The sequence below is a fragment of the Frieseomelitta varia genome, unplaced genomic scaffold (genome assembly GCF_011392965.1).
Source record: "Frieseomelitta varia isolate USP_RPSP 00005682 unplaced genomic scaffold, Fvar_1.2 scaffold_544, whole genome shotgun sequence".
In the NCBI taxonomy this organism is placed as follows: Eukaryota; Metazoa; Arthropoda; class Insecta; order Hymenoptera; family Apidae; genus Frieseomelitta; species Frieseomelitta varia.
Window position 1 is genome coordinate 36927 of NW_025110306.1, and position 12546 is coordinate 49472.

General features: G+C 32.8%; 2 protein-coding genes across 2 annotated transcripts; both read left to right on the plus strand.

Annotated features, from left to right (window-relative positions):
• Positions 1-1467: 1467 nt before the first annotated feature.
• LOC122533649 (odorant receptor 9a-like) lies at positions 1468-5128 on the plus strand. Its single transcript, XM_043663570.1, has 7 exons — positions 1468-1563; positions 1981-2247; positions 2848-3334; positions 3996-4095; positions 4265-4284; positions 4364-4670; positions 4961-5128. The coding sequence occupies exons 1-7, from the start codon at positions 1548-1550 to the stop codon at positions 5018-5020; spliced, it is 1257 nt and encodes a 418-aa protein (XP_043519505.1). The 5' UTR covers positions 1468-1547; the 3' UTR covers positions 5021-5128.
• A 3588-nt stretch (positions 5129-8716) lies between these two features.
• Positions 8717-11632, plus strand: LOC122533650 (odorant receptor 13a-like). The gene is made up of 7 exons (XM_043663572.1): positions 8717-8759; positions 8823-9086; positions 9491-9941; positions 10454-10553; positions 10645-10767; positions 10880-11038; positions 11572-11632. The coding sequence occupies exons 1-7, from the start codon at positions 8744-8746 to the stop codon at positions 11623-11625; spliced, it is 1167 nt and encodes a 388-aa protein (XP_043519507.1). The 5' UTR covers positions 8717-8743; the 3' UTR covers positions 11626-11632.
• Positions 11633-12546: the final 914 nt, after the last annotated feature.

The window sequence follows — 12546 nt, forward strand, 5'->3', positions numbered from 1 at the left end:
CTGAATATTTTTTTTATGATGAATTTATTTTTTTATGAGACGAAAGAAGAAAATTCGAAATAGATAGAAGTTTTGAGGTTTAACTGTAACGCGACTCGTGGCGAGGTTTCTGTTGCTACTTCTGAAGATAACATAATTATATAATATCGAGGATATAGTTTCACGGAAAAGAAGGATCATCGAAAACGTAGTTTTTTTTTTTGTATTTAGATTGGTTAGTCTTAATTTTTATCGTTGGAAAAGCTTGAGTTGCTATCTACCAGATTGCAATTAATTGTAAGTGAAAGTTCTGAGCGAATGATTTTAGCGTACGGAAGGGCTGCACCTAATTTGAAGAATCAACAGTATTCGAATCGAAGTATTCATTCTGAAGGAAGTAGAATACAGAATAAAAAGGACGTTGCAACAGTCGTGATTTTACATTTTTTTCGTGGTAAACAAATGCTAATATCACGAATCATTTGCTTGCAGTTTCTAAAGAATTTAACTTGGACAATTATTACAATAAATGAAAGCTTCTCTCATATACGAAGAAGTTATACAACACTGAATGATTCAAAGAACAATTTTCTCAGAGCAATATCTGAAAATGAATGGCGAATTAGACGTCTTAAAATTGAATTAATCTCTAACAGTAACAATTAAAAAATCTGATGGAAAATGTGATGAAATTTGTTTTCTCACTCTTTAGAGTGCAGAGAGTATTGTTGAAAGTATTTAATGTGTAATATTATAAAAGATTGAAATCTAGTCACGAGAGAGACAGAGATAGAGAGAGAGAGAAAGTAAAAAAAAATGTGTACTGAGTTGAAAAGCAATTAACACATTTGCAATCGCTGACCTGGATTCACGTCAACTCAAATTTTATTTATTTCAAAGAGAGACACAATTTAATTTTTACTTTAATTTATTTTATTTCAGTACCATTTTATTTTAATCAAATGTTAGATAACCTGATAGATAGCTGCAGATGTGTTAATTAGATGGAAATTTCAGTTATGACTATAGTTAAAAACAGAATATTTTGCGAAATTCCATGCACTTAATGGGAAATCTGTAGCTGTAAAAATGATTTCTCGGAGGAGTATTTTACGCTACACAAAACCTGTCGAAATATATAAAATATACAGAATAAAAGTTAAAGTCTATTAAAAAGTTCTCTAAATCACCTGTTTACTAATATCCCACGAAGAACCCACATCCATCCATAAATACAAGTTTACGATTAGTAACCAGCTAGAGAAGCAGACGAACGAAAATAAAGACGAAGTACCATGGAAAAAGTTTCTGGACGAACGCGATCAATTATTCAACAGACGACAGAGGAGTACGCGGAAAGTATACAGTCAACGACAGTTTGTTAAAGACGTTTAAAAAAAAAATATGTTCACCCTCGTAGATGCAACACTTCGAAGTCTAGATACTTAGTTAGAAGTTCTACATTCACAGACGGGGGACCAAGAGGAGCATGCGCTTTTCTTTCACATAAAGAACAAAACAGTTCGCGGCAGTCATTTGATCGTGCAGTTCGCGTGCGTGTGCCTTCAATGGACTACGATACAGGTACCATTCTGTCATCTATGTCTCATGATATTCGTGAATTTTACCGAGACTGTGCTTTTATTTAATTAAGTATCATTTTATCTCCCATGTTCCTTTATTTTCGTGAATTTTACTCTGTTCTTGTTTAATTCGTGCTTGTTCAATTTAAAAATATTTCAAGACTTCACCTTCTTTTTGTTACAAGTATCTCTGCTGTTCTCTATTGTTATCAATCTTTGTTTGACAAAAATAAATGAATTTTTCTGTTAGATAATTATTGAAATTATGCGATATCCCTTTTTACGAGTAACATAAGTGTTTATTATTTGTGAAAGATTCTATATCGTCGCGTTTTTCTCATAAAGTGGCAAGTACAGTGTTAATATTAATGTAATTAAAACGTGAGATTCTTCAAAGAAATCTTTTACAAATTTTCAGGATTGAAAATAGCTTTAGGATGGAATCGCTGGGGCATGGAATTAATTGGCATCTGGCCGGAACCGTGTACGACTGGCGAACGACTGTCGAAGTTTAAAACTCTAATTTATTTGTCCATTGTATTTATGTTTGGAGTTGGACCGCAGAGTGCGAATCTATTCTTCATATGGGGAGATCTCGAGCTGGTGACAGAAAATCTATCGATGGCTAATATACCCTATATAACCGCGATGATAAAGTCGATCTTCATCTGGTATTACAAGGAATGTATGTATAAAATTTTCTACTAACATTTCGCCGTAATTAAATTCAATCAGTTCTCCACTAAATTCTTCTGTGAATTTATTTCGTGTTATAAATAATCGAATTTACTTTCGTGTTAGAATTTTCTTTACTGCTTCGTACAATTATGTGCTTTTTTCCCCATTTGATAATTAGTCGACAAATATAAATGAATAAACGCAGTATAAAGATTTCATGTTGAAATTGATATTTCAAATAGATGAAAATTAATGTTGGATATGGACAATGCTAATCAATATTAACATTAATAATTATAATGTTGTAATAAATAATATACAATATTAATTTACGTGATAATAATATAGGTAATTATCTAATAATAGAGAATTATTTACTGAAACTGTTTGATGAATTGATAATAGAATATTGACATTTATATATTAATATTCTAAAATTAATATTCCATTATCTGATATTATATATCTTACATTACACATTACTAGTCAACATTATTGTTAATTAATATTATCAGTAACGTTCTTCCTACAGCTTGCCATATTATAATATTTCAAGTACCATAAAGATTAATATTCTACATAATACCAAGATTGGTTATATTTCAAGCTTTCAAGTCCATCATGAAGTCCTTCTACGACGACTGGCACAGTGTTAAAACGGAGGAGGAAAAGTCAATGATGCTGAAAATGGCCAAACTTGCGAAATTCATTTCTATACTATGCTCGTCATCGTCTCTCGTGATGATCACTGCATTTCTAAGCTTTCGAGTGGTGACTGTGTATCTGGCCGACAGAGTGAACGAAAATCAGGATCGTTTGAGCTTGTATCCCGGATATTTTCCTTTCGACGTTCGACCAGCACCGACATTGATAATGGTCAATTTCGCTCAAGTGATCGCGGCGTATTCAGCCACTATTTGTTACACGACGGTCGATGCCTTCATCGCGATGCTGATCACGCACATGTGCGGACAGTTTGCAATATTGAAGAAGAAATTATTAAAATTGATGGGCGACGACAGACAGTGTAGAAGTATTGATGAGTTTCAAAGGGAGCTGACTTTGATTGTCACCAAGCACGATCACTTGAACGGGTGAATAGTTTATCTAATGATGATTGTAATTTTTCAAACAACTGTTTATTTTTTTTATTTATTTATTGTTAATATTGTATATGATAACTTCAATATTTCAGGAACATACTGATTAGTATTGTTCAATGAATTCAATGTTCCATGGTTACAATTTAATTTTTAATCACATCAACGAGCATCCGGTGCACTTAGAGTACTATTAATTCAAATTTTCTTTTATGTTCGTTCTATAATTATTGCAACTTCAATGTTTCAATATCACGATGTATATTGCTACAGTGCAATAATTTAATCTTCCAAGACTGTTGCTTTCTTATTTTTCATTCTCTTATATTTCTTTATTCTATAATCTCAATATTACAATCATACAGTGTAATAATATACAAAAACTTTTTCCCACTTTCTCACTAGTCAAATGCTTTGATATTCCACTATTTCAATACTGTAAAATAACACTTTGATGCTTTGTATCATTCAAAAGATAATGTAATCTTTATTGTTAATTAATACGTTATTTCATTTCGTTAAAACTGAGAACAATTTTGGAATAATTTCATTAAATTACTCGGCTTGTTAAATATTGTTGCTCGCCATGCTTTACATATTAATATTTCTCAATAGCAATTCTACAAATCCTTTTTTCTCTTTCATTTCATTAAAGACTTGCTGCAAAGATCGAAGCGTGCTTCAACATATTATTGTTGCTTCAATTATTGCTCTGCACTGTCGAAATCTGTTTCCAAGGTTTCCTATTTATCAACGTAAGTTCCCCTCGCTGTACATCTAATATTTCATGACTGTAACATTAGAGGAATAACACGAATTAACCAGGTAGTACTTAAAAACGGAAATGGGATCTTCAGCTTTCAAATGTTTTCGTCCTCTTCATCTGCTTCGTCCTGCTGCACATATATCTCTACTGTTACATAGGCGAGATGCTTCTCATTCAAGTAAGTGACTCTTCTCGTTGACGCGATCGATTCGTAACTAAATTATAACACATCCCGTTTTGTTCTGCGCGTAAATTAGAAATTATAGTTTAGCGTTTGAACGTGTACGTGTAAAAATGAAATGCGTGTTCAACGTATGTCCGAAAGACAAGGACAGTACGATTAGAAATCTACACTTCCGAGTACTGAGTTTCGTAGAAGAGACAGAAGAACTATCTTGGATGTTTCAGGGTAAAGAAATGAGTGACTGCGCGTACGAGTCGAACTGGTACAACGTCTCACCCCCTGAAGCCAGGTGTCTTCTGTTCATCATGAACAGATCCACTCGTCCACTCTGTTTGACTGCAGGCAAATTTGGCACTTTCTCTATGCAAATGTTCAGCAGCGTATGTACCTCGATCATTACTACGTAGACTGCGTGATTTTACGCGCGTTTCAGGAGAAATTTTTGTAAATGCGAAATTAGGCACAGCGCACGTGATACGAGAAAAAAAAAAAAAATCTACAATGCGTCCAGAGCTACACTGCTTTCATATAATATTTGATGTAACGTTAAGACAAGACTTTCTACCGAAAGGAATGTTTTTTTCACCGTAGCCCCGAAAATATTTCGTAGCCTGATCGTTACCTCGAGAAACACACGATCCGCGGAAATCTTATTTAAATCTCGTTTCAGATTCTGAAAACAGCGATGGGTTATCTTTCGGTGTTACTGACAGTTACAAGTAACGATTAAACCCCTTCATTCGTAATCTACATAGAAATCTTTCCTTTAGAGTAAACATCCTGTGCAGTTGTACAACGTTGCTCGTTTAAAGATATTGTTTAAAGATATTTCAGCGAAATGTTAACGCAGTCAAAGCACAACACGATGTCGTTATTGCTGAGTGTATTAAACGTTTTTTCATAAATTTCCGTCTCTTTTTTTCTTGATACTTCATCCAACTTCGTCGAATATTTTTTTTTTTTTATGAAGCAAAACGATAATTCGAAATTGGCAAATTTTTCGAACTTCAACTCGAAGTTTCTGTTGATAATTCGGAGATAAAAATAATTATTATGAAAGACAGAGGTTGTAATGTGTTCGTTCGTTAATATCTGTTCAGATGTGTGTTAAAATAACATTCAAAAATATTAAATCTATTGGAGGATGCAAAGGATTGGTACGAGTGTATAAAGATTTTGATGAAACGATTAAAAAATTGAAATAACACTCACGTGTTTTGGGAATACCACTTCTGTCAGAGATTCTTCTTTCACTGACATCGCTTCCAATTGATACACTTCGAGTCACTGAAAATGCAATATGAGAAATCACATTCGTCGTTAATAATAAAAACGTGATAATATCAAAATAACAGTAAAATAATAGATCTTCTAAATATAGTGAATTAATAAACAATAGATTTTCTTTAATTTATAAAACAAATAAACAGAGACGAAAAACATGCGACACGTCACGTAGAATTATATCGTTTTGTTATCGCGACGCACGACGAAAGACTTTTGCTTTTAAACTTTGGAAACTATTCACATTGTATCATAAACGTCACTGCGTATGATCATTAGACTACGGATTTCTATGCGAGTTCCTATCTTTGAGAATACAATTTAAAAAAAAATGGAATTTCGATAGAAAGTTATTTCACGCACTAGATATTGTTGAAAGCACTGTACTTTGAATGTTCTATATCCTCTGCATTTCTATGCACTAAAACTTTCAGAAAATGCACAAAAATCACCAGTCTGGCGTCACAAATCGGAGAAATTCGCGAAGAGAGCAAATGAAACTTTCATGCGAGAGTTATGTTTCACTTTGGCCATTTTAACCTCTTGCGCTGGCAACTGGTTGCGCGGACCATAACGAGTGACCGAACCGTATACAATAATTCGTCGCTTTCTTTTCCTTTTGAACTCGTCGGTATAATATCACTGGATAGAAATGATTAAGAAGCTAACAAACGAATCATTCGTTCTGCCTGGGTTATATTGAACTATACCTAAAACTGAGAAAATGTTGCAATTTGGGAGAAAAAGTTCTCGTGGCACGTCATTCCAGCGCAAGAGGTTAAAATCTTTTATCAAGTTACACTTTATAAAATAATTTATGTCACTTCGCGTACAAATTCAATCGAGTCGATTTATAAACTAAACGGCGAAGATCGAACAGAATTAATTGCACAGAAGCGAAATAGAATTTCGAATCACATGTCACAAGATCGTATCGTATGTTAAGTTTTATAAGTCCAATTCAAGTTTCATGAATTTGATGACGATCTTACCAAATTTCGATTCGATTTCATATGACGCGCGAAACACTTCCAAACTATTTGTTTTCACCGCTCACGACGCAATCCTCCGACGAATAAATACCATTATCGGCATCGCTTGCCGCGCGACTTGCTCTCGCTCGTGCACTTCGACGCGTACTGATGAAAGAGTCGCGGTAAGGGCTCGACAGACGTGCGTACAGGCTTGCCACGAAAACGCAAGCGTCATCTGTGTCTCTACCCCTGCTCCCTCGTGCTGTATACGTGGCCACAAATAATTACAGATGCAACAACTGTAATTATAGACCTAAATGGCAGGCATACGCGGAGAGACGGCGAGTCCGAACTACCTATCCACGAATAATTGATATCATAATTGCGCGCTCCGAATTGTACGAAGGGGAAACATCTCCTAGAAGTTGGTAAAGTTCAACGATGGACAAAAAAAAAGCCACTATAGACGGTCAACGAGGCAATTGTGCATTAATTAAGACAATTCGCAAAAAGACAGTGGCGTTTGCAAAAAATCTTCAACTTCTCGTAAGTTAAATATAAGCAAAGGTAAGTAAATAGAATGAATGTAAGAGAGCAGGAAAAAAAATTGGGACTATTAATTTTGAATAATAATAATAATAATAATATTATATATATATATATATATATATATATATATATTAAATATAATTTATTATATATATAAAAAAATATTATATATATGTTTAAAAATAATTTATTATATATATATATATTAAATATAATATATTATATTATTTATATAATTTATTATATTTATTATACAATATTATATAATAATATATATAATTTCGTTCAAAAGTTTAAAGTTTAAATTCTCATAATAATATCGATATTTGGCACAAATTACGAATTTTAAATTATACAGATTTATTTGACAAAATTTTCGCGAGATTATAGATTATAATTTTAGATGATGACACGCGTATACATGTTCATTTTGTGTAAAAATTTGTAAAAAGATTCCAACAAATGTTTGAATTTTATCGTAAGAAACTGTTATATTTCAGATATATATTTCAGGTCCTGAAAACGTCAATGCCGTATGTATTTCCATTCTCTGTGCAACGAAAAATCAATAGAGCGACGATCCTCTAATTACGAGTCTTTATAACTGCTCATCACTTCGACAGTCACGGAGGAAATATTTTGGTATCAGTCTCAAAATGATGGCGTGTAGAAAAGTAATAAAGCTATTAAGAGAGTATTTTTTTTTTATAAAACCTCGAAAATATCATTTTTCTTTCCCCTTTCCCTGAGTCAAATATTAAATAATAACTGATCCAATGAAAGTATTTGCAATATTTTGATTCGATTAAATCAAATGGGAAATTTGGCAACGAAACTGCTAAGAATTTCGATTCTTAATTTCATTCCTGTTTTTGAGGAATTATAGATGAATCGAACAGAAAATTTAGAATAGCTTACACGAGACATACCAACGAGAAATCTGACTAAATTAAGGAAACCAAAGTATTGAAAATATAAAAATATTTACACTTTTAATATTTAACATTTAATATTTAATATTTCATAAATTTTAATTCGCGGAGACTACCTAATCAGAGAGTCAGTTTTTCCAGTTTTGAGACAAACACAGTACATACATTCTCAAATTTTTTGAGACTTTATCGCTACAACGCACAATGAAAGATAAAATATGACTAGGAATTTCTAAAACTACATAAAATTAGACACAATTAATTTCATAAATCACGTACGTTTAATTTCACAAAATTTCCAAGTAATTACACTAACAAAAATTTCTACGCTGACTGACTTTCTCGTCGCAAGACAACACCTGACTTTCTTCGCACCGAACATTTTTGTTCGCAAAGAGGTGAAAATTTTTTTACTTGTAAATTCTTTCATGCACGTTCGTAAAAGAAAAGTAGCAATGGACTAACAATGTTCGAACGGCGCTTACTGCCTTGGACGAGATCATGAATAATTAGAAAATTTCTGGCGAGCAATTTGTAACATTGCGTCCGACTCAAACACGCTATTAGAAACGACATCGAAACTATGCCTGCACACGAATAATTGACCACATAAACGCATTCTGAATGCATAATAAGGGCATGCGCTGACAGAAGGTGACTATGACAAAGTAACTATTGAATCGCGTGAGAACAGTCGCGCGAAAACTGGTCACCATGGACGTCCAACGAGGTAAGATTTAACTACTATGACTATCCATAAGTGTCAACTTCTACAAAATAGTTTTTGTGATAGATTTGAACTATCAGTGCGGTTGGAATCGTTACTTAATGAAGTACATGGGCATCTGGCCGAAAGAAAGGAAATGGAACCGAATTTCGAGTTACGCCGTCCTGTTACCATCCCTCACGATGCTGTGTTTCATGTGTGCTCCACAAACCGCCAATTTGCCGTTCATAGCGCACGACTTGAATCTGGTGGTCGAGAATTTATCGACAAGTAACATGGTCACCACGATTGCACTCGTGAAGACCATAATTTTTTGGGCAAATAGCGAATGTAAGAATCTTACGATTTAACCACGTTATCAATTACACTTTTTTCGTATACTATCAATTTTAAAAGTACACAAAAGACGCAGAACAAATTTGTATTTTATTATGAACACAGGAATTAATATGGATATACCAAGTGTACTGTTTCATTCATTTTTCATATTTAATTTCGTTTATTGACGACAATGCAGATTAGAGGGTACTGGAATTTTATACTAAAGTCCCAGAAAACTACGTTATATATGATTATCAGCGAAAAAAAAAAAAAATAGAATAACCTCCTAGTGAGCATTGTATAGGTAAAAGCGTAATTAATGAAATAAAAGTACACTTGCAAACAGCAGAATAAAAGATCTTCTATTGTCACACGAAACAAACATTCTATCTGCCATTTTCTCCATTTGAAAGCAATGATGTCCCTACTAAAGTGCATGGCCAAGGACTGGGCTACGGTGGAAACGAGAACAGGACGAGAAACAATGATGAACGCCACGAGGACCAGCAGAAAGACCACGATAGGGTGCTTAATGCTGTGTCAGTTCGTAGCCACCTCTTACGTGTTCCTACGATTATCTACCTTAAAACATAGCGACAACAAACTGGTCTATCGTGGCTATTTCCCTTATAATGTAAGCATCAGTCCAAGCTACGAGCTGACGATGGTTGGCCAAACTATGGCTGGTATATACGCAGCTTTGACATACACATCCGTGGACACGTTTATCGTTATGCTGGTCTTGCACGCTTGTGGGCAGCTGTCAAATATGAAGGACGACTTGAGGAACATTCATTCGTGTGATAAGAAGAATTTGCGAGCGAGATTGAAGAAAATTGTTGAGAAGCACAATTATATTAATGTGTACGTATTGAAGCTAAATTGTGAGTAGAAGCTAAATTGTGTACAGAATTTTTTTGAGAAATCTCGAAAATGTTGAAAATGTATAAAAGACACAAAAGGTACAAAATGTAGATTCTAGTAGACAGAGTAAAAATCTCTTGTTAAAGAGCAAAAAATCAATTTGCAAAAGCCATTTCATGTTCACACAAACTTCATTCTATTCATATACGGTTAATAGTGAATAATTATTTTACACCTGGCAACTTAATTTTTCTAATGTAAACCAGACTGTGAATTTTTGCGCAATTTTTATTTTTATGAATAGATGGTCATTTTTTATGACGTCCTTGAACCAGTATCTCGAAAAATATTTCCAATTATAAATATATTCTTAATATAATAAATTTCATTTATATTTATTTCATCATATATGCAATTTATGCACTTATGCATTCAAAATTAATCTTTGTTTAGAAAAGACCCATAGGTAAATTTTTCAATGTTTTGTTAATTACGCTATATGAACGTTTAAGGTTCGCAGAAACAGTAGAAAATTGTTTCAACGTAATGCTTCTGATTCAAATGCTCGGTTTCATCATTCAAGTATGCTTCCAGTCTTTTTATACGATCACGGTACGAAAAAGAATTATACTTCTTCTTAAATTTATATCGTACAAAACATTATAAAATAACATACCTTTCTTTAATTTAATTTAATTGATAGTCACTTGGGAACATATCAGAGCGATTCATGATATTCCAAATCATATTTCTCATTATCTATACAGCATGTTTGATGGTGCAATTATATCTGTATTGTTACGTGGGTGAAAAACTTACGCTGGAGGTATTACTCGTGAGAGAAAAATTTGTCACCGTTTTTCTAATAAAAATTTGAATATTTAGATTTAGCTACTAGAAAATTTAGACACGCCGACAATTTGAACATGTTTTTTTAGAGTACGGATGTAGCTAACACAGCGTACAATTGCGAATGGTATAGTCTACCTTCAAAAGACGCAAGACTACTTATAATTATTATGTGTCGAGCTAGAGCATTACCGCTGAAACTTACAGCAGGCAAATTTTGCTGGTTTACTGTGCTGTTATATTCCCAGGTGAGTGAATTACACGATATATGGATACAATTTTCAGTGAAATAATCCTTTTAATCCCACGAAAATCGTCATCCTGAAGATTTGGTCATAAAATACAGTTCATTTGACTTAAGTGATTTTAATTTGCAATGTATTACCAGTTTTTATAGAAGAATCTGGAAGAAATATTTAGCATATAAAATATCCGTATTTTGTAGAAGAAACATTTAGCATGTAAAGCATGTTACATGTTCCTTCTATCCAATCACTTTTTATAGAAGAATTAGCATATAAAATATTCATAATTGTATATTACAGCTCAAGAAAGTATTCGAGTATTCATAAAAAAAGAATTCTTTTCTTCTCTTTTCTTTTAAATATATACTTGTACTCTAATGTCTAGTAACTTTTATATACAATATTTATGTTGTATCACATTAAAAAATTTAATGTAATATTTAGTAATTGAATTTCAAAGTATTTTTAAAGCACATACAAATACAATTCCATAAATGGTCGAATACTCTCGACAGCAATATTTTTATATGTTTCAGGTTCTGAAAACCACAATGTCGTACATTTCTGTATTATACGCAACGAAAAATTAATAAAGCGACTATTTCATAATTATGATTCATTAACGTTTCATTTTGATAGTACAAATACCATGAAAGGAATATTTTAGTATTCACCTATGCTTCGTAGAGATAAAAAATAAACTGACGTGTTCAGCAATTAACAATCGTGGAAAGTAATAAAGCTATTATAAATGTCAACGGGATATTCCCTGAGTGAATATTTCTCACGAAATCTCGAAAATATTACTTCTCTATCCTTCTACTCCTCTATATTTCTCACATTCACAATAGATACTTGACTGGGTGAAGTAAAATGAAAATGAATAAATTGAAAAAACGGATGAAGAATTAATAAACGCAGAAAGAACAAATTGACAGAACAAGGGAAACTTAAGTATAAAACTCACACTCTGTGGAAATTCCATTACATCCAATGATTTTCCTACTCTCAGTTCCTTCATCGTCCACGAACCACTATATGTCACTGAAAAGAAAAGATATGATATAAAAATATATGTTTCAGACCAACAAAAAAGATAAAGATATTATCACTAACGCAACCAACTTATGTAGTATGCATACAAACAAGTATAAAAACACGTAATATGTCGCTATATTCTATACACAAGGGCTTAAAGATGTTTAGATACAACTCATTTTCAGTATTACATAAGAATATTTTCAAGCTTCATTTCCATTTCGTAATACGACTTTTTTTACACGTACACATATAAACTTAATTCTTATAAATTGCATTTTTATGTAAAATCTTTCGTTTGGTGGTCGGGCCGGTGAATAATTTCTAAATTCTAAAACACTGGCATCACCATCTAATCGATATATAACTATTTTCTTCGCAAAGCGATGAACATTTTTTTTCACTTGCAAGTTCTGATGTACGTTCATGGAAAGAAAGTTAACACGTACTAACAATGTTGAGAAACCGCAAGT

Coding starts and splice junctions, on each gene's coding strand:
- LOC122533649 (XM_043663570.1), top strand. Junction 2,248..2,847: donor CATCTGGTATTACAAGGAAT/GTATGTATAAAA, acceptor TTATATTTCAAG/CTTTCAAGTCCATCATGAAG. Junction 4,671..4,960: donor CTATGCAAATGTTCAGCAGC/GTATGTACCTCG, acceptor ATCTCGTTTCAG/ATTCTGAAAACAGCGATGGG.
- LOC122533650 (XM_043663572.1), top strand. Junction 9,942..10,453: donor AAGCACAATTATATTAATGT/GTACGTATTGAA, acceptor TGAACGTTTAAG/GTTCGCAGAAACAGTAGAAA. Junction 10,768..10,879: donor GTGAAAAACTTACGCTGGAG/GTATTACTCGTG, acceptor ATGTTTTTTTAG/AGTACGGATGTAGCTAACAC.